Below are 22373 nucleotides of genomic sequence, written 5' to 3' on the forward strand. Positions count from 1 at the left end.
AATTTTATTAACTATAAAAGGCAGATTTTAAGTGGTAAAGGGGGTAACAAACAGAACAAAGCAGATTACTAAGCAAATGAAATCAAACACGCAAACTAAGCTAGTTTCACTAAAGAAATTGGTTACAAATAGTACTTCTCACCCTAGATATTCTTGCAGGAAGTTTGAAAAGTTTCTGTGGTTCAGAGTTCCAGTTATATTCCTTTTCAGACTGGACCCCTGTTTCAGTCTGGACTACTCCCTAGCCTTCCCTTTTGCAGTCTTCTTCTTGGGCAGACAGGCCATGGAGAGGAGGAGTCCTGTTTGCCTTCCTCCCCACCCTTAAATAGGATTTACATAAGGCGGGAATCCTTTGTTTCCCAAACTCCTCCTTCCTTCATAGTGGAAAGTTACAAGAAGTCCCAGGTAATGTTTTAGTATCAGCTGACAAGACCACCTGATTCTGTAGTATCACAGCTTCCATAAGTCAGTGGCAGTATGGAGCATCCACAGGAAGGCCAAGCTTTTCACAGTCCATTGTCCTCGCTAATGGGCCATCTGCCCTGTCTGGGTTTTCCATTGTTGTACCTGAAGTGTTAGCAATAGGCATCACCCAAAGTAGCGTAGTTGAACTACAGATACATAGTCAATATTCCTAACTTCAGATAATCGCATTCAGTAAATCATAACCTTTCAAGTGATATCTCACATAAGCCATCTTGCATAAAGGATATCTCAGTTATGTCATATTCATATCATAAGCATATTTTCATAAGGGATATGAAATACATCACACACATTTCCCTAGTTTGCTTATGAGAAAGTCATGTGGGACTGCATCAAAATCTTTACTAAAATTAAGTTATACTGAGTGTACTGCTTCCTCACATCCACTAGGCCAGTAACCCTGTTAAAGAAAGAAATTACATTGGTTTGGCATGATTTGTTCTTAACCAATCCGTTTTGTGTATTATTTATCACTCTGTTATCCTCTAGGTGTTTGCAAATCGATTGTTTAAGAACATGTTCCAGTAGTTTTCCAGGCATAACATTTAGGCTGACTAGTCTATAATTCCCTGGATTCTCTTGTTCCTCTCTTTAAAGATAGATAATTTGTTTGCCCTTCTCCAGTTCTCTGGAGTCCTCTCTCAGTCTTCTTTCAGTTCTTGAAGATAATCATGCTAATGATTCCAAGATTTCTTCAGTTAGTTTCTTAAGTATCTTATGGTGAATTTCCTCAGGTGCTGCTGACTTAAATACATCTAATATTCTTTAACCTTCCCAATTGTTGTTAATATTGTGTTAAGTATCTGGTCAGAATTTACCTTGTGAAGACTGAAGCAAAATAGGCATTAAACACCTCAGGTTTCTTGCTGTCATCCATTATTATCTTTCACTCCCAGCTAAGTAGTGGACCTACATTTTTCTTTGTCTTCTCTTGCTCCTAACATACTTATAGAAACTCTTCTTCTTGTCTTTTATATCCCTTGTTAGGAGCCTTAGCCTTTCTGATTTTCTCCCTACATCTTGTGCTATACTTTTGTACTCATCCTCAGCAAGTTGTCCGTGTTTCCACTTTTGATAGGATTTCTTTTTGATTTTCCGGTCATTAAAGAGCTCCTGATTCAGCCGTATTGGCCTCTTACTATTCTTCCTTCCTTTTTTTCTCATTGGGATAGTTTGCTCTTATGCTGTTAATATTGTCTCTTTGAGAAACTGCCAGCTCTTCTGAATTATTTTGTCCCTTGGATTCTCTTCTGATGGGAACCTACCTACCTACCAGTTCTCTGAGTTTGTTAAAGATTACTTTTTTGAAATCCATTAGCCTTATTCTGCTCCTCTCACTCCTTCCTTTCCTTGGAACCATAAAACATATCATTTTATGATCACTTTCATCCAAGTTGCCTTGCTCCTTCAAATTCACAACCACTTCCTCACTGTTATTCAGAATCAAGTCTAAAATGGCTGTCCCCCTGTTTATGTCACCCACCTTCTGAAACAAGAAGTCCCCAACACATTCTAAGAACCTTTTGGAAATATTGTGTTTTGCTGTATTACTTTTCCAATAGATGTCTTGGTAGTTGAAGTCCCCCAGTACTCTCATGCTTTGTGTTTTGGATATTTCTGTTATTTGTTCTAGAAATGCCTCATTTGCCTCCTTCTCTTGATTTGGAGGTCCATATTAGACCCCTACCATGACATCGCACCAGTTTTTTTCCCCTTTTATCTTCACCCAGGAATTTTTCAATTGGTCTGTCTCTCACCTGCTCAAGGATCTCAGAACAAGTGTACATTCTTGATGAGGTGCATTAAGATTTATGGGGGGCCCTGGGCAAAAATAACTTTTGAGCCCCCCACACCCCATTGCCATGGGGCCCCACCCTCTGCTCCTCCTCTCCCCCAAAGCCCCACCCCTTGGCTAGGCCAGAAGCTGAGGCCAGGCTGTGTTAAGAGCCGCAGCACCTGCTCAGGCAGACAAGTCACTGTGGTGAGCCCAAGGGTGCCAGAACCTTTGTAAAAGTGTGTATGGGGGGGGCCAAGGCCAAAGTGGCAGAGGAATCCCCCCCATCACCTCTGGACCCCACTGCCTCCCCCACTCATTTCCCCGAGCTCCCTTTCATGGTCTCAAATCCCAGGCCTATCCCACTCCTTGCCTCTTGACCACAGTGCTCCCCGACCACAGTGCCCACCCATTAGGCTGGCCCTGTGTTCACCTTATTTCCAAACTCCACTGCCTTCATGGATTGGCATCAGGATCCCTGCTTCAAAGTTCTTACAATCTAGTACAGATAGCCAAAAGAGTTCAGAAGACACACTACAGCAGGTACCAGAATGAGTCTGAGGTTTTCATTTTATTCAAATTAGGTCTTTTCTCAGGTTTTTGACAATTTGGTAGTGCAGTACTATCAGTGTTTTAGAATTATGACTCAGAACATGGTGTGCTTTGCTATTTCCATTAACAAATAGGGTCCGCCTCCTGTCCTGGATCACAAATACGGACTAAGAAAACAAGCTATTACAAGAGCTCATAGTTGGCCTAACTTGTGTAGGTAATATGGATCTCTGAGCTATAACATTTCATGCACATGTTTCAGTGGGAAAATAGCTGACATTCTACCCTAGCAGAGGATTATTTTAATCAGGCAGAGACCAAATATGAGGACACATCTTGAATTTGGAGGTGTGGCTGACAGGGATGACATGTTCCAGTCTGCCTATGTAGTTTAATTGGAACCCAGGGCAACAAAATGTTCCAGTATAGGATGTACAGTCTTGATAAGAGTAAAGGTTGCATGTTACAACTTTAAGATGAAAGACCTCTGAACTTCTGTTAACCAAGTGTTGGCAATATTGCTAACAGTTAAAAATCTGACAAATCACAGAGTGTGTTAAGTTTAGGTCTTAGCTCAATACATTTCCCACTGGTCTAGGAGCATGTGAGAGGTTGTGACTCACGTTCAGAGCTGACACTACTACAAGCAAGCAGAACATGCTTAGGACAGGATAGGGTTTAGTAACTGTTTTGGGTGGGTGACTGTCAATGGCTACAGGTACAATATTTGTTGGCTTTTCTAGCACTGTGGGCTCTGCTCTGTAGTAATACTCTCCAGCTAACTCAGAGGTGGTTTGATGAGTTCCTACAGGAACTAAATGAGTCCTCTTCAGCTGGATGGGCAAGTCCAGCCAATGGACGGTTCTTGGGAAGCAGAAAGCAAAAGGGATCCAAAGACATCTCTTCAAAAGAAGTAATTTCTCATATGTAGGCAGTGAATCCAGTCTGAAGAAACCCAAAAAATACAACAATTGCATGTGTATAGCTTTTGTAGATTATAAAAGACAGATTAAGTGGAAATAGATGCAGTACTGTACACCGTGGAAGGATGTGAAGTAGAAAAACTATATTTATATTTCCTCCCTCCCTTTTTCCTTACACTACTGGAAGATGGACTGAAGTGGAAATTAATTTCCACCAGTGTTTTATTTTAAAAAATTACATCTTTTTGAGCCTGATCCTACTCCTATTTAAGTTAATGTCAGCTTAGTGTATATCTTCCTTTACTCTATTATTGTATAATCTGGTTTTGCTTGTGGAGGTGCTATTGGGTGTTAATTATGACTGAATCATAGAAACTAGTCCAACCCCCTGCTCAAAGCAGGACCAACCCCAACTAAATCATCCCAGCCAGGGCTTTGTCAAGCTAGGCCTTAAAAACCTCTAAGGATGGAGATTCCACCATGTCCCTAGGTAACCCATTCCAGTGGGTTACCTAGGGACAGTGAAATAGTTTTTCCTAATATCCAACCTAGACCTCCCTCACTGCAATTTGAGACCATTGCTCCCTGTTCTATCATCTGCCACCACTGAGAACAGCCTAGCTCCATCCTCTTTGGAACCTCACCAACAGGTAGTTGAAGGCTGCTATCAAATCCCCTCTCACTCTTCTCTTCAGCAGACTAAATAAGCCCAGTTCCTTCAGCCTCTCCTCGTAAGTCATGTGCCCCAGCCCCCTAATCATTTTCGTTGCCCTCCACTGGACTGTCTCCAATTTGTCCACATCCTTTCTGTAGTAGGGGGCCCAAAACTGGGTGCAATACTCCAGATGTGGTGTCACCAGTGCCGAATAGAGGGGAATAATCACTTCTCTCGATCTGCTGGCAATGCTCCTACTAATGCAGCCCAATATGCCATTAGCCTTCTTGGCAACAACGAAGGGCACACTATTGACTCATATCCAGATTCTCGTCCCACTGCAATCCGCAGGTCCTTTTCTGCAGAATATTAGCAATAGTAATCCTTCCTCATATCATGCCATGTGTCATCCTGAATGGTTTGTTTGTTAAGAAGCACCAAACATAAATAAAACACTTTACAAAGAAATTCTGAAGCATATAATACAATGACAATAAGCTAATGAGAGGGAAATGAACAAGCGGGGAGGTTAGGCAAAGAGATACTGTCTCACTGAATCTTGTCAGAAAGAGATTCAAAATCTTTGAATAAAAAAAGGGCACAAAAGTACAAAAAATTAAAGGTATTCAAAATCTTAAGATGACACTATTGTTTGGTTTGAAAGAGCAAAGAACTTCAAAACAATTATCAAAGAGCTGAATGCAAGTAATATGTTAAGAATGTAAAAGTATCAGTGCCAAGAATTCTGTTTGATTTCAGGCCAAAAGTACACTAACTCCCAAGTGAAAACAGCTTTTTGAAATGAGCCCTCACATCTATTTGTGTCAAACTAACACTTATTAGAGGAAATAGGTTTTGGTCAATTTTGTATTCAGTTGAAAAATAAAAATAATACAAAAATGTAACTTATTATACAAGTATATAGATATAAAGATAATATAAATGGATGCTTTGGTGCAAAGTGCTACCTGGTCCCTCAGTGAACAAATGATTATCTCCATTGAAGCTATAAAGCCAGATTCTCTCTTGTGACTGAGCTCTGCTAACTGAAGTGAAATGGGGTGTGAGGGAGCTGGTGTTGGCTTTCTGATCCTCAGACTGCTGGTGCCGAGGCCAGCGCCACTATCTTAATGCCAGCAGTGGGTTGCCTTATGCTAGGGGAATGCCCTACTGACCACTTATGGCCAGAATCTGGTTGGTAACTTTGCTCTGGGTCCCAACTGAAAATCTGGCCAACCAGTCAGCAAGGACTGTTCCAGTGTTAGTGGTTACTGGAGAAAGGAAACAAAATCTCTCTGGCCTGTGGTTCAGTACAAACCTAAGACCACCTTTCCTAAAGCAATTTTCCTCCTTAAGCCTCCTCTATCAAGCAGACACTCTGAGGCCTTTGGGCACTATCAGAATATATTTATTATTAATAGTATGCATTTGTTTATGGGAAGAGGAAAATGGGGATCGAGTTATCCTTTTCTTACTGGGGGACAAGTAGCACAATGTACTTTGTCACAAAGTCCTAAAGTAGCAAAATGATAGGCTTTAAAAATATATAAAAATGAAATCTGATCTTGCCTAATTATTTCTCAAGTTGTGTGTACATATTTAACTGGTTTAATTATCTTTTCTCTTCTTCTGTAGAAAGTTGGGAATTCTTTGAAAAGCAGATTTCCTTGCACTTTTTAGACTGACAGCCTGATTTTCAGTGGTGCAGAGCACCTGAAGCTTTCACTCACTTCAGTGGAAGCTGGTGTTGCTCAGCATGTCTGAAAATCAGATCCTAGATTGGCCAAGTTAATTTGGCTCAGCAGGTTTATTATTAGGCATATATCATTTGAAAGTATTTATGAATTAATTTTGTGCTTGTGGATGTAAGGGGCTAACAACTGGCAGGAGCAATGCAAGTGTCTCCTTACAGCTATGCCAATTTTGCATATTGCCGCTTTTGTGAAACATCATTGCCATTCTGATCCTGGGCCTCTCATGACAATTATTAGGGTGGGGATTCGGGCCATAATCTTACAAAGTGCTGTGCAGCTTCAACTCTCTTAAAGCCAGTGAGTGTTGAGGTTGCTTAGTGAACCCAGATGATGCTCAGTACTTACTAGGTTCTGGCCCAGTAAGAGCCTTCAAATTGACTTTTCACTTGTCAGTAACCAATGGTTGTATTTTAACTCAGTTTTTCACCAGCTGAACTCATTCATTAACCCACCTAGCCCTTCTGGAGCTGTTTTGTTTTATCTCAAACATGAACACATTGGTCCAAATCCTGGTCCCATGGAAGTCAAAGGGAGTCTTTCCACTGACTCTAATAGGACCTGGTGTCCTGTGGGTTTGTGTCAAAATTGATTCCAGTTACAGGGCATGTAATAAGATATTCCAGCAGACACTCAGGACAACTACACATGGTGACCTACTTTACAGAACCAGTTTGACAACTATTACACATTGGAACATGTCTTCAAAGCAGGGTGTAACTTACATTAATGAAAAATACAGCAAACACATTTAGTAATGTATCTGACCTGCTTGAGAGGTTTGGGAATGATCTTCTGTACCTACCAGAAGAAAAATTTTGATGTAGAGAGTAAGATCTGTTTACTGTGCATAGATCTGCAGTTTTTCTGCACATACAAAGGGCCTGGTCCTAGAGGTGCTGGGCAACCACAACTCCCATTGGAGTAAATGAGATATGTGAGGGCTCAGTCCTTGGGCCCTACAGTACATGATTATAAAAAGACTAAAGAAGTCATTCTGAAAGTCTAATGTATTTTCTGAGTAATATCTAGAAATATGTAGAGCGTTATAACAGCAGACATTTTTCTATTTATGTTTTTGTTACAGTATTATATGAAGCCTTATTTTTCCTCAGATATTTAACAAATGTCAGATATGTTTCATGAGCTACAAAATATAGCAACAACTCCCATAAATTTTACCAATTGTATCTCAAAACAGATGTAGCAGGAAAACTCTTTTCTGCTTTGGATGCTAATTCAGCAAGGAGCTTAAGCATATATCTAACTTTAAGCATGTGACTAGTTCCATTGACTTCATTGGGACTGCTTACATGTCTGAATTAAGCATGTGCTTAAATTCCTTGCTAAACTGAGATCTGAGACAGTGTAAATAATTATAAATTGAACTGTAATGTAAAATAAAACCTACCCCAATGAGATACCATTTTGTATTACTTTGACAATACATGTTTAATACCTTGTCTCCTACTCTGCTATGGATTATGAACTACAGAAGTGTTGTCCATGTTGCATATATAATGTACATGCCTATCATGTAACATAAACCAGACTTAAAAATTAAATTATATTTAAAAAAATATATTTAAACAAAACAGAATACAAAGAAGTTACAACAGGCACAGTAGAGTATCATTAGAAAATCACTTGAAAAATGGAGGGATCTTATTTGTCCCAGAACAGTATCAAATGCATGAACATATATATTTAAAAAATTTTTTTGAATGTGACTATTGTGGTGACTAAAATTTTCCATAGGTATGTATAGTGCACATAGTAGTGGCAGCAGCAAAGCTAACTACCCCATAAAACCTCACAATCCTGAAATGAAGAGATTGCTTCCTCAGGGATAATGTATTTCAGTCACTTTGCCCATTTGCTCCTTCCACCTCTTTGGTGATGTTGCCTATGGTAATCAGCTGCTTTCCACCAACTCATTTTTCTTAGGTCAATGAACTGTCATTCTGTGGTAACAACTTCCAGTCACTACAGACTTGGACTCAATTCAAACTGGCAACCTATAGTTGAAAGATACCTGCCCCATTACAGAGCCCCTGGGCTATACAGCTGACCTTGATATAAAGGTTCATTTTGCCAGTAACTGTTTCTATAACTGGAATAGAAATATGACTACTGAAATGAATTGCCTTGCCAAAGAGCATTTAAGCAGTAGTAGTTGCTACAGTCTCAATGAATTCTAGTAAGTTCTTTAGTACCATGTACAGTGTTAGTAATAGTATTTGTTAGCATAAATATCCTCTTCTTGATCCCTGGGAGGATTTTCATAGTCTGAAATAGCATTTTGCCCCAAAGGTACTTCTGTTCTTGCAAAGAATCTGAAGTAATTTGGAAATCATTCCAAAATAAATGCTCAGGATTAGTCTATATCTTCAATCTCTGTTATTTGTATTTGAGCATTACATAATATTTATAAAGCACAGTGAAGTCATATCTATCTGATCTTTATCTGGATCAAGTCTCTGTTTTTATACAGAACCAAAAAATAATTACCCATTACATGTGTCAGGTATCTTGGCGTTTCACCTACTTTCTCATTTCAATTACAGGCAGCTCCTGGATGGTGAGACTGGACTCCTCCTGCTGCGCATCAAAGACTCAAGGGAGGTTTGACTGAACAAAGAGGAAAGTTTGTAGAAGGAAATAAGAATTAAAGTAGTTGATGCATGTAAGTGTTGGAATTGATCACTTAAGCTTCACAGATGTGAAATAGCCTTATATAGTTGTTCACTAGTAGTGAGCAGCGTGTAGCAGTTGCTTCTTAGTGTAAAATAGAATGCGGATATTGATGTAATTTTGCCATGCTGGTGAAGCATATCTCATGTCTTGTCTACAATAAAAAGGGTATGTTGGTTTATACCCCAAACAAAATAAGCTATACCAGCAAAAACAGTTTTTTGCCTGTATAACTGTATCTGCACTAGAGCTTTTGCTAGCATATACATATTGGTTAGGAGTGTGATTTTTTTTTTTTTTTTTTTAATACTCCTAACCAACATAGCTGTGATGGCAATCTTAAGTATAGAACAAACTTCACTCAAAGCAACAATATTTGACTTTCTTTTCATAGGAACAATAGCAGCTTTGGTTTCTGTTCAGAGGAACTATGGTCTTGATCCTCTAAGATGCTGATTTGATAGTAGCCATTGTGGCTGTCACTGGGAATTGAATCTAGCACCTCTGGAGCTAAAAACACAAGTCTCCACAGCTTGAGTCACAGAGGTAGATGTTTTAGCTGGGGGCTGTACCTGATATATTTGCTGTGGATCACACATATGTTAAGAGGGATGCATCATGCACACTGACCAGTGAGTTACACTGAGCACTCTATCTCTGCTCTACAACTTAAGCACATTTTTAAATTTGAAGTACATGAGTAGTCCCAATGCCTACTTAAAATTAAGCACATTTACTTGCTTTGCTAGATCACAATAAGCATTCTCAGCACTTTACTAGATTAAGTCCTATAGGATTCTCACATGTAAATAAAGCTAAGCATGTGCTTAAGCACTTGTTGAATCAGAGCCTGTTAGTGTAAATTCAGTTTAACTCTTCTTCTTTCATATTGCTGGTGTAGAGCAGGAACTTTAGGATTTGCTGAGTTGCTGCTCTGATGACTGGGAAATTGCTGAGCGATGTTCGGTTGCCAAGTTGATGGCATTCGTTATGAATTCTCACTTAAAGTGGGCCACGTGAAGGCTGCCATCTTCCACTACAGTTTTACTCCAAACAACCCAGTTAGTCCAAAATACCTCAGTATGGGATTGTATCTGATTTCTATTTATGTTCTCTGTGCATTGCAAAAATACAGTACATTGCTACAAGTTTTTGCAATCTTTTAAAAGCCTACATTAAAATATCTTCACAACTCAGTGAGTTAATGTCACCAATACTACATATATAATTATTTTTCTTTTTCCTGTTTATGTCTCAAACTTAATGGTCATTTACATTTGTTTGTTTGTTACAGTGATCCCACCTATCCAAGTGAATTATTCCACCTTCTCCTTCCATTTATTTGAACAGGAGCTGGCAGCAGTTCCACTTTTTGCTAATTTTTACCATATAACAAAGTTTGTGATAAGTTTTAACTTACTATATTACACAATGTTGCTACTTTGCATTTTCAAACTTTGACATTTGAACTGTATCAAAAGCTTTTACAAAAAATACTAGAGGTGAGATATTTCACTGCCAGCAGATTTTTTTTAAATTGAATTAAACTGTGCTGTGTTTCTGAGCTTGGGTAAAAATATCTAGAACTGGTGCCAAATTATATTTGAAATTCTAGAAATTTGAGGCATTGTGCATAAATAAAAGTTTCTCAATTTCCCTAGTCAGCAACATTACCTTTTCAAGAGTTCACTTCATGAGAAATTGATGGGAGCTCTGAAAACTGGACTATACACTAGCATGTCAATCTGATGTCTAAAATTATTTTTATGCTAAATACTCAGGATGTTTAAGCAGACAAAAGTGTATGCAACCTTTTGACAAGGGTGAAATGCATCCATATTTGGAGAAACCCATATAGCAGCCAAGAAACAAGTTTCAATTTGTGGGATTCCTTCTAGTCTTTTTTGGGGAACAGAGTTTCTCCAGGTCATCTCCTGCAGAATAGGCAGTGTGGGCCACTGGCTAGGGTACAAACCTGATAGTCAGGAGACCTGTGTTCTATTTCTGACTCTGCTCGTGACTTGATGTGAAACTTTGGCCAAGTTACTTTACTTCTCTATGCCCATTTCCCTTCCCATCCTTAGTCTGTTGTCTATTTAGATTGTAAACCCTTCAAGTTTACACAACATAAACACTGTGTGTTTATGCAGCACCTAGCACTATAGGGACCCAATCTTATGTGGGGTTTCTAGACACTATTATAATACAAATGAATTCTAATAATCTCCTTAACCTTGTAGATGTCCCAAGATCTGATACCCACAAAGGGAAGGAGTATATGTATGAAGGCCTAGTGATCAGTGGAGTTGCATGAGTGCAGGTGAATGCAAAATCTGATCTATTACATTTTTCCAGCCAAGGAAAAATGTGTTAGAATCATCATTGAGACTGACCAGGAAACTTTCATATAAACTCAAAATGAACAAATACCCAGAGAATCAATACATTTTAAAGGAAGGTGTTCATTGTTGGTTCCACTGCACTTCCTTAGAAAAGTGAGGACTGCAGGAAAGCAAAAAGGACAAAGGGCTGATTCTTCTCTCACATTGGTGTAAATCAAGAGTAACTCATTGAAGTCAATGATCTTTCACTGAAAATCAGGCCCTAAGAGACATTTTACCTTGAATTACTCTTGAGCAACTCCAGTGATGGTAGTGCAATGTACAATCAGTATAACTGAAGGCAGAATCTAAACCAGAAAATGGGGAACTCTTTACTTTTAAGCATACAGGGCTTGAATTTCCTTTCCCATATCTTTAATCAGCGGTAACTATCAAAATAACTGGAGATAACTAGTGTAAGTGAAAGGAGAATCAGGCCTATAAAGGCGAGACAAAGATTTTCTCTTCATTTTTGAAGCTTTATCTGCAACTTCCTTGCACATGGATGATCTTAACTATGTGTTCTGTTACAGATGTTGGTTCTTCTTGCAATGGTAAATTACATCTTACACACACAGAACCACTTTTTCCTTATTTCTTTTTAAGCAGCGCATATAATTAGTGCCTTTTCTCTTTAAAGTATTACTATACATATAATGCTTTCTTTCCTTGTGCAGTAATCAACAGCTAAACATTCATACCCAAATATTATTTGAGGGAGGATCCAGGTCTTAAAAATCACACACATTCAACAATATTTGATATAATCCCAAACAAAAGATTCTTTCTTGTTCATGACTTTTAAAAAAACATTCAGCTAAACAAAACTTTTCACTTCACCACAGAACACCTTTGTACATGCTGCCTACATAAGTGAGCTGATGATAACCTAAGGCATGGTCTATGTAAGAAAAATCAGGTTGGTTTCACTATGTAGATCAAGAATGTGAAAAAGCCACACCCATGAGCAGCATAATTAAACCAACCTATGTCTCCATGTAGACAGCTCAAGGCCAACAAACAAAATACTTCCATCAGCCTAGTTACTGCCTCTCGGGGAGGTGGATTACCTACACTGATGGGAGAACACCTCACATCAGCCTAGGTAGCGTCAGTGAAACACTATAGTAGCACAGCTGTGCCACTGTAGCATTTTAAGTTTAGGCAAGCCCTTTGTTTATGTAATGCTCCTTTTCTTTATAATTTCTTTGTAAGCTCTGATAAATGAGCTGAGTCGGGGGCCGCACCACGCCGCTTGGCCCGGCTCCGGGACTCTGGCCAGGGCACTGGGTTGGGGGCCGGACCACGTGGCTCGGCTCCGCTCGGGCGCTCCAGCTGGAGCATTGAGTCTGGGGCCGCACTACGCGGCTTGGCCCCGCTTCAGCCGGGGCACTGGGTCTGGGACCGCATCATGCAGCTCGGCCCCGCTCCGGCCGGGGCGCTGGGTAAGGGGCTGGACCACGTGGCTTAGCCCCGCTCTGTCCAGAGCACTGGGCTGGGGGGATGCACCACGCGGCTCGGCCCCACTCCAGCCAGGGCGCTGGGCTGGGGGGAGGCACCGTGCGGCATGGACCCGTTTCGGTGCTCTGGCCGGGGCACAGGGTCAAGGGCCGGGGCACGCAGCTTGGCACTGCTCCGGTGCTGCGGCCGGGGCACCCCTGAACCTCTCCCCATGCCGCAACCCCTCGATCCCAGCCCAGAGCACCCTCCTGCACCCCAAACCTCTCATCCCCAGCCCCACCCCAGCGCCCACACTCCCAGCCTGAACCTGCACCCCTTCCCGCACCCCTGCCCCAGCCCAGATCCCACTCCCATACTCCAAACCCCTTGGTGCCAGCCCAGAGCACTGTCCTACACCCCAAACTCCTCCTCTCCAGCCCCACCCCAAAGCCCGCACCCCTAACCAGATCCCTCATCCCCTCCCACACCCCAACCCCAATTTTGTGACCATTCATGGTCCGCCATACAATTTCTATTCCCCGCTGTGGCCCTTGGGCCAAAACGTTTGCCCAGTCCTGCTCTATGGGGTCCCAATTCTTAAAGAAATCTTTCCTGACCCCCACTTCTGACCCTCAACCAACCCCCCAAGCTTTCCAAGCTCATCATCAGAAGCTCCCCACAGATTAGAACATATCAACTCAGAGCGGCACCAGACCCTACCAGAACAGATGTAAAACCTGCAGACACATCGTCACTGCTATAATGATCAACCCTGCCCCCTACACCACCACAACTTTCATGATCCACGGGTCCCACACATGCTTATCACAATATGTGGTATACTTCATCCAGTGCACTAAATGCCTCAATAATAACTATGTGGGTGAAACCAGATAATTAGGGCCCTACCAAATTCACGGCCATGAAAAATGCGTGTCAGACCTTGAAATCTGGTCTCTTCCCATGAAATCTGGTCTTTTGTGTACTTTTACCCTCTACTATACAGATTTCCTGGGGCAGACCAGCAGTTCTAAAATTGGGGGTCCTGACCCAAAAGTTGCAGGGGGGTTGCAAGGTTATTTTAGGGGGGGTTGCGGTATTGCTACCCTTACTTCTGCACTGCCTTCAGAGCTGGACAGCTGGAGATCGGCAGCTGTTGGCCGGGCTCCCAGCTTTGAAGGCAGCACCCCAACAGCAGCAGTGCAGAAGAAGAAAGGGTGGCAATACCATACCATGCCACCCTTACTTCTGTGCTTCTGCCTTCAGAGCTGGGTGGCTGGAGAGTGGTGGCTGCTGACTGACGGCCCAGCTCTGCAGGCAGCAGTGCAGAAGAAAGGGTGGCAGTACCATACCATGCCATCCTTACTTCTGTGCTGCTGCTGGCGATGGCTCTGTCTTCCGAGCTGGAATCCCTGCCAGCAGCCATCACATTCTAGCTGCCCAGTGCTGCCACCAGCAGCAGCAGAGAAGTAAGGGTATCAGTACCACAACTCCCCCTACAATAACCAGAATAAACTACAATCCTTTGGTGGTCTTCCAGAAAACACCATCCTAGCCACTATGGATATAGATGCTCTCTACACCAACATTCCACACAAAGATGGACTACAAGCCATCAGGAATAGCATTCCCGATACCATCACGGCAAACCTGGTGGCTAAACTTTGTGACTTTGTCCTCACTCAACTATTTCATATTTGGGGACAATTTATACCTTCAAGTCAGAGGGATTGTTATGGGTACCTGCATGGCCCCTCAGTATGCCAACATTTTATGGCTGACTTAGAACAACGCTTCCTCAGCTCTCATCCCCTTACGCCTCTACTCTACTTGTGCTACATTGATGACATCTTCATAATCTGGACTCATGGGAAGGAGGCTCTTGAGGAATTCCACCAAGATTTCAACAATTTCCACTCTACCATCAACCTCAGCCTGGACCAGTCCACACAAGAGGTCCACTTCCTAGACACTACAGTGCTAATAAGCGATAGTCACATAAACACCACCCTATACCGGAAACCTACTGACCGCTATACTTACCTACATGCCTCCAGCTTTCATCCAGACAACATCACACAATCCATTGTCTACAGCCAAGCTCTAAGATACAACCGCGTTTGCTCCGATCCCTCAGACAGAGACAAACACCTACAGAATCTCTATCAAGCATTCTTAAAACTGCAATACCCACCTTGTGAAGTGAAGAAACAGATTGACAGAGCCAGAAGGGTACCAAGATGTCACCTACTACAAGACAGGCCCAACAAAGAAAGTAACAGAACACCACTAGCCGTGACCTATAGCCCCCACCTAAAATCTCTCCAGCGCATCATCAAGGATCTAACCTATCCTGAAGGATGATCCCTCATTCTCGGACCTTGGGAGACAGGCCAGTCCTCGCCTACCGACAGCCCCCAAACCTGAAGCAAATACTCACCAGCAACTACACACCACACAACAAAAACACCAACCCAGGAACCAAACCCTGCAACAAACCCAGTGCCAACTCTGTCCACATATCTATTCAAGGGACAGCATCATAGGACCTAACCGCATCAGCCACACCATCTGAGGCTCATTCAGCTGTACATCTACCAATGTGATACATGCCATCATGTGCCAGCAATGCCCCTCTGCCATGTACATTGGCCAAACTGGACAGTCTCTACGCAAAAGAATAAATGGAAACAAGTCTGACATCAGGAATCATAACATTCAAAAACCAGTAGGAAAACACTTCAGTCTCTCTGGTCACTCAATAACAGACCTAAAAGTGGCAATTCTTTAACAAAAAATCTTCAAAAACAGACTCCAACATGAATCTGCAGAACTGGAATTAATTTGCGAACTGGACATCATCAGATTAGGCCTGAATAAAGACTGGGAGTGGCTGGGTTGTTACAAAACCTAAACTTAATTTCCCCCAATACTAATTTCTCCCTACTGTTACTCACACCTTCTTGTCAACTGTCTGTAATGGGCCACTCTCTTACCACTTCAAAAGTTATTTTTCCTCCCTTGGTATCCTGCCATTAATTGATTTATCTTGTTAGACTGACCTCACACTTGGTAAAGCAACCCCCATCCTTTCATGTATTTATACCTGCTCCTGTATTTTTCACTTCATGCATCTGATGAAATGGGTTTTAGTTCACGAAAGCTTATGCCCAAATACATTTGTTAGTCTCCAAGGTGCCACAAGGACTCCTCGTTGTTTCTACCTTGAATTGTCCTTAGACTATGTGCTAACTACTTATGCTAAACAATCTGCATTTATTTGAGATGTTTGGAGTACCGTTCCCAGACCTGAAGAAGAGGTCTGTGTGGCTCAAAAGCTTGTCTCTCTGACCAACAGAAGTTGGTCCAATAAAAGATATTACATCACCCACCTTGTCTCTTTATTATCCTGGGGCTGACACGGCTACAATTACACTTCATGGAACAAAGCCGTCATGGAACTGCAGAGAATAAGATTTGTTCAAATGAGTTTTAAAATCCAATTTCTAAATCAAAGTCATTCATGATCAAGATGCCATTATTTACTGCTCTATATTTCTAGAAAAGTTTTGAGACTAAGATGTGGGGATAGGGAAAAATTTCCCAACGTATATGCCTAAAGTTAGGTGCTTAACTCCATATTTGAGGCATCTAAAATAAGTGACCTGATTTTCTGAGGTACTCACTGCCCCCAGCTCCCATTTACTTGAAAAATAAAATAATAATAATAATGAACCTGAATGGACTTCAATAGGCACTTCATATGGTAAGCATTTATTAACAAAATCAGACCTCTTATTTAGGTGCCTGTTGGACTTTGATTTTATGATTTATCAATTCAGTCTAAGGCTTTGGCTACACTTGCATTTCAAAGCGCCGCAGCGCGCCTTTGAGCAGCCAAGCAGTAAGCGCCCAGCCTGGAGAAAAACTCCCCAGCGCTGTCCGTCTCCACTCCCTCTGGGTGGGGACGGACAGCGCTGGGAGCGCGGCTCCCAGCGCTGGGGGGGACTACACTACACTGCGCTGTCGCGCGCAAGGCATTTGCAGCAGGGGTGTGTTTTCACACCCTGCTGCAGCGCTGCAAATTTGTAAGTGTAGCCAAGCCCTTACAAACAAACTTGCCTCCAACAGTTAACACCAGTGGTAGTTAATTTTACTCCCATTGACTTCAATGGAACCAGGATTTACCCTTTGTGTAGTACTTCCTGTGTTAAGCAGAAAAAAGCCAACACATTCTGTGGTAAAGTCAAATGTCAAGGTGGAATAAATAGTGATGTTTTGTTTGAAATCGTGCCCACTGTTTTACACATGTGAGCCTAATTCAGAGGTACTCAAATATTGCACTAGAATGGTAGACCCTCTAATACATATGCAGAGCCTAAGAAATCCTATGTAATGTAAATAGTACAAATAGGTTTAAATGCTTATTTAACAATTCTTATAATGTACAAGGCCATATTTACCTATTTGGGATCATCCTGTGATCCTGCTAAATTAGAGGTGACATCTTTCCTGGTTTGCAGGGGTTATTGTTGAGATTGCATAAAGTACCAACAACAGAAATAAGAGGCTTCCCTTTACCATTTTCTTTTCTGTTAGGCTATGGCTGCACGGTGCACCTTACAACGGCACGGCTGTGCCGCTGCAGCAGCACCATTGTAAGGTGTGCTGTCTAGCTGCTCTTTATCACCTCCATTATTATCAGCACAAGAAAAAAAAACTTCTGTAGTGATAATCAGGATGGCCCATTTCCAATTGTTGACAAGAAGGTGTGAGTAGCAGAGGGGGAAAAAATTAGCATGGGAAAGCAGTTTTACTTTGTGTAATGACTCATCCACTCCCAATCTTTATGCAGGACTAATTAAATGGTGTCTAGTTTGCAAATTAATTCCAATTCTGCAGTTTCTCCTTGGAGTCTGTTTTTGAAGTTTTTTTGTTGGAGTAGTGCGACTTTGAGTTGTGTAATTGAGTGACCAGTGCGGTTGAAGTGTTCTCCGACTGGTTTTTGAACGTTATAATTCTTGACGTCCTATTTGTGTCCATTTATTCTTTTGCGTAGAGACTGTCTGGTTTGGCCAATGTATATGGCAGAAGGGTATTGCTGGCACATGATGGCATATATAACAATGGTAGATGTGCAGGTGAATGAGCCTCTGATAGTGTGGCTGATTAATCACCCTTGTTACAGTTGGTATGGCAACACCCATTTTTTTCATATTCTCTGTGTATATATATTTTCCTACTGTATCTTCCACTGCATGCATACAATGAAGTGGGTTTTAGCCCACGAAAGCTTATGCTCAAATAAATTTGTTAGTCTCTAAGATGCCACAAGTACTCCTCATTCTTTTTGCTGATACAGACTAACACGGCTACCACTCTGGAATCTTTTCCTACACAGATATTCACAGAGAAATTTCCCCCAAGCATATTGTTGTTATGAAGACCTTTCATTTTCAGATCTCTGTTCTGAAACGTGAACAAAATTGTTGTTTCCATCCATCAGGTATGACAATTTGTGGCTTAATTTCCCTTGATTAGCACAGTAATGTATTTTTTTTTAAATACTGATCAATACAAATGAAAAGTAGATTGACAATGCTACATAAACCTGCTAAACTCCACAAATCTTGATTCTGTCTGGTAAAGGGCATACTAGTCAGGTCATGTCAGCATAGTACAGAAATGTAGAGTTTGATATGTTACCATGGAAGACAGACAATAAATGTGCTGCACATGGAAAAGAAAGAAGCAGCAGAAACCTGATTTCAGGTATCTGGTTCAGCAGTGTAACCCCGTTTCTGGACTGGATGTAGGAAGCTTTATGACAGCAAATGAACGCTACATGTATTTTCTGGAGCCAAATTTGTTTAGCAGACTGAACTATATTTGTGGTTCTGGTTGGTTTCTAGGACTTATCTCCATGCCAAATAAAACTCAAACTATTTATTCCAGTGTAGAACTAAACCCTGGAAAGTGACTGGTAGTGCAAGATGTTTCATCTAAGGAAATGTAACGAAGGATTGCAAGCAGAGCATCCAGAGTCCAGATGTTCCATGCTTGATAATCATTATTGTTCTAATAGAGAAGTTGTGAGTTTTGTGTTCTGAAGAAAGCATGCAACATCAGCGCTAAATGAACTGGTTTGTTTATTTTATATATTTTCCCCTCCATTTTCTTGGTTCTGTATAGCAGATACAAGTGTCTATGCCGTGTTTTGCTTTTTTCCATGTGCCTATATCAGAAAAATGAAAAATAAATATTTGACAGTCAAACAAGAGCCACCCTGAAAATATCTTTTCACACATTCAGAATAGCTACATATATCTGAGCTCCCGTCCCCTCACTCAACAGCCAAAACCCCCCTCATATCTAAATTACGGTAATACACCATATTCCTCATGAGTCATTTTCCCAGTCACACAGCAATTACCCAGTTGTTTTGACACCTTCCACAAATACTTTGACTAAATGGGGGTTGTACTAAGCATTTAAGGTGCTTGACTCAGCAGGGACAGGTTGTTTTGTGGGAAAGGGTTCACCTCTAATACATGGTAGGCCTCAGGACCCAATTTATTGTTCAAACACAGAAAGTCATGAGTTACATAAAAACAAAGTGATTCCCCCGACCACCACCACCAAGCTTTCCCCCTTGCCTTTCTGAAAGAAGACAAACCCCTTCCTTAAATCCCCTGAGTCATGTGACAGACAAGTAGCCCTTAACCCTTTCCTGGCCTTTTCACCCTATCAATGGTTCTAAAAATATTTACAATGTATTTCCCTCAAAAGACATTTGAGATGCACCAATTTTTAAAATACTATACAACTAAAAAGATCATTACAATATATGTAAAAAGCCCAGACATTATACAAAGCCCAAATACTTTAGTGTCTGTAAAGAGTGGAGAGGGCATTTTGTTGATCTAGAAGACAGCACTGAAATATTTTTTCTATTCAAATCTAGCACTGATAACTGTGGGGTGTGGGTGGAGGGGTGCTGGAGTGGAGGGAGAAGGGGGACATGGAACAAAAGAAATTTTTTTTCCCTTGGTAGTGTGATTGGAAATGGCAACTTTCTATTTTTTTCTTCTATGACCCTGCGTGCACTACAAAAATAACCATGATTAATTATAGTAGCGATACGAGTGTCCAAACCATGTTTTAAGATGTGGCTATTTTTGCCTGTGTGAATGGGGAAATTATTTGTAACCATGTTTGTATGTATCACTAGGCTAAAATGTGGTTCTCTAACATGATTAGAGCAGTATTTTCTGTCCAAATAGACGAGGAAAAAACATACAATATGTTTTGGCTACCAGTATGTTTAAACATGGTAATTACTGACGTTTAGATAGAGACTATTTGCCTAGACTTCCTACATCAATAAAAGGGTTTTTTTCTGTTTATGTAGGTAATCCACCTGGGGGTTGGGTCAGTTGAACTACGCCACTCATGGGTGTGAATTTTTCACACCTGAGTGACATAGCTAGGTCAATCTCAATTTTAAGTGTAGGCCAGGACTAACACATGGTCTATACTACAAAATTATGCTGGAAAAATCTCACTCCCCCAACTGACATAGTGATGCTGTCAAAGCCCCCAGTGTTGTCACAACTATGCCGACAAAAGCGTGCTGCTATCAGCATAGCTGATAACGTTCAGAGAAGAGGTATTACGATGCTAGCAGAACTCCTCCTATTGGCGTACACTGTGTGTCTGCACTAAGTAGCTATACCGGCATAGGCTCTGTAGCAGAGCAAGAGACCTGGGTTCAGTTCCCTGAGTTTCAGGCAAGTGCCCTGACCATATTAGGATCATATTTTGAATATCTATACAATCTACAGTAGGGGTGAAGGTATCTCATTTTGGTCACAGGTGGAGGTTGGAAGATCACCACCATTTTTTACCCCCAATCTGACTCTTGATTTGGACAACTTGTCACTAGGATCTGAATGGAGATCACAAGATTTATCTGACATGGACCATCAAATAAACATCAGATGGTAATACCAGATTTGGAACTTGTAAACCTAAAATGATCCACTTTGTGTCTATGGTTACAAATCTGCTGTATATATAGCATTCAGCTTAATACTGTGGTAGAATAATTTCTGGTTTTAAAATGTTATTTTCAGTAGAAAATAGAAATCAGTAGATGACTTAATGGAGAAATCTAATACTGTTCTGTTGTGTGATAAATGCTCCTGTAGAAGAACTTACACTAACTTGTATATCATAGGCAGAGTGAATAAGGGTATGCAAATACATTAAGAGTACTTAACCAAGAATGTTCCCCAGTGCACAAGCATGTCCTAGATTTCACAGCTTAAATCCCATGTATATTTTTGCATTATTAGTGAAACCGGAGTGGTTTTCTTCATTTGGTACAGTTATAGATCTTCCCTTAAAGGCTTTTTCCTATGGCAATTGCAGATGGAGGTGCTGTCATCAGGTTGAGGTACAAGTTCCATTCCATCTCTTATTTCAGGTTGGCTGGCTTGGTGCTTGGCATATTTCTGAAATATGTAAGTGACATTTAAGAGAGCTGACACAATAGCATGTAATTCATGTAACAGAATTCTCCTCTCTTCCATTGTCAAGCCTTGCTTTAAACACTGCTTCCTACATCATTTACAGTCTGTTTACTAGGTCTTCATTGAAACACCTACTAATAAACTAAACTGGATCTGGAACTCCCTTTAATGTTTTGTCTTATGTCCTATTAAATATCAGCTTTAATACCGTCATCAACAGTATGAAACTGCTTAATATAAACACATGCAAATGATCAGTCATATTTTTGCACACTAAACAGTTCAAAAAGTGATGTCATTAATGTGTGCATTCATAGGAGATCTGATTCTGTATAGCAGAACAGCAAAGCAATTCAATACCCATAGAGAGTAGAGGGTTTCTGAGTCAAATTAGAATTCTGCTTCTTGAAGTGAAAGTAATGTATATCACACCATGCACAAACTGGTTGGATCTATCCTGCAGCTCTTTCACATACCCTCTTGGATGGCCAGTTGTCATCTTAGATGCTTCCCAAGTCTCCTCTGCTAACCCCATTTCTGTGGACAACACTCTTTCTGCTCCACAGGCTGTGACCAACTCCTGTTACTCCTTCTTTCACAATATCTCTGTAATTCGATTAATAATGGGCCCAACCTTCCATTCCCAGGAGCAAATCTATAGAAGGAAGCTAAAAGGGAGGATCCCTGTGGGGTTCTCAGTTTTCTCTGTAATTGTTACATTGCTGAGTATGATTTGCTCACCACCAAGAAACAGGCCACGGAACAGTCCACAAATTCCATGGATCCCCCAGAATCAGTGTGAGACTAGTGCCATCTGCAACAGACTTGGGTCTTTGGCCTGCCCTGCTACCTGGCAGCACAGCTGCCATATTGCCAGGGCTTCCTTTTCCAGTAACCAGAACCAGGGCCACCCAAAGAACCAATGCCATGTTGGGACATTGGTTCAGAGGATGAAGTTGGAGCTAGCAAAAGGAGGAACACTAGCCAAAGGGTCAAAGGCCAACGGAAGATCACCTGTTTTAATCAGAAATAAAGCACTATAAAACACAGAATAGAAAGCAGATGGGGTCGGGGTGGGAAGTCATGAGACCCCTTTCACAGTAGGACTGCTGGTAGCTCAGATTGCATCCCAATAATAATGAGGTACATTCAGCCAGAGTTCTTGGATGATCCCTTACAACCT

At 41.2% G+C, this 22373-nt stretch overlaps 1 protein-coding gene and 2 long non-coding RNA genes across 8 annotated transcripts in view; 1 reads left to right on the top strand and 2 right to left on the bottom strand.

Moving 5' to 3' along the window:
* The window catches only part of LOC120399035, an 87196-nt gene that overhangs the window by 8549 nt on the left and 56274 nt on the right, over window positions 1–22373 (top strand). For all 3 annotated transcript variants that reach the window (XR_005594903.1, XR_005594908.1, XR_005594897.1), the window contains one exon: window positions 8709–8827. This is a non-coding gene — a long non-coding RNA (uncharacterized LOC120399035). The remainder of the gene's footprint in view (window positions 1–8708; window positions 8828–22373) is intronic.
* Window positions 7880–17343, bottom strand: LOC120399047. The gene is made up of 3 exons (XR_005594920.1): window positions 17120–17343; window positions 16049–16117; window positions 7880–8772 (listed from the first exon to the last, which is right to left on the bottom strand). It is a non-coding gene; the product is annotated as an uncharacterized LOC120399047 (long non-coding RNA).
* The window catches only part of POGLUT3 (protein O-glucosyltransferase 3), an 84365-nt gene continuing 80780 nt past the window's right edge, over window positions 18789–22373 (bottom strand). For 3 of the 4 annotated variants that reach the window (XM_039526814.1, XM_039526804.1, XM_039526795.1), the window contains one exon: window positions 18789–21172. In XM_039526814.1, coding sequence (XP_039382748.1) covers window positions 21047–21172 — 126 coding nt within the window. In that variant the 3' untranslated portion in view covers window positions 18789–21046. The remainder of the gene's footprint in view (window positions 21173–22373) is intronic. The other variant, XR_005594857.1, reaches the window with a different exon arrangement.

This window comes from Mauremys reevesii, linkage group 1 (assembly GCF_016161935.1).
Source record: "Mauremys reevesii isolate NIE-2019 linkage group 1, ASM1616193v1, whole genome shotgun sequence".
In the NCBI taxonomy this organism is placed as follows: domain Eukaryota; kingdom Metazoa; phylum Chordata; order Testudines; family Geoemydidae; genus Mauremys; species Mauremys reevesii.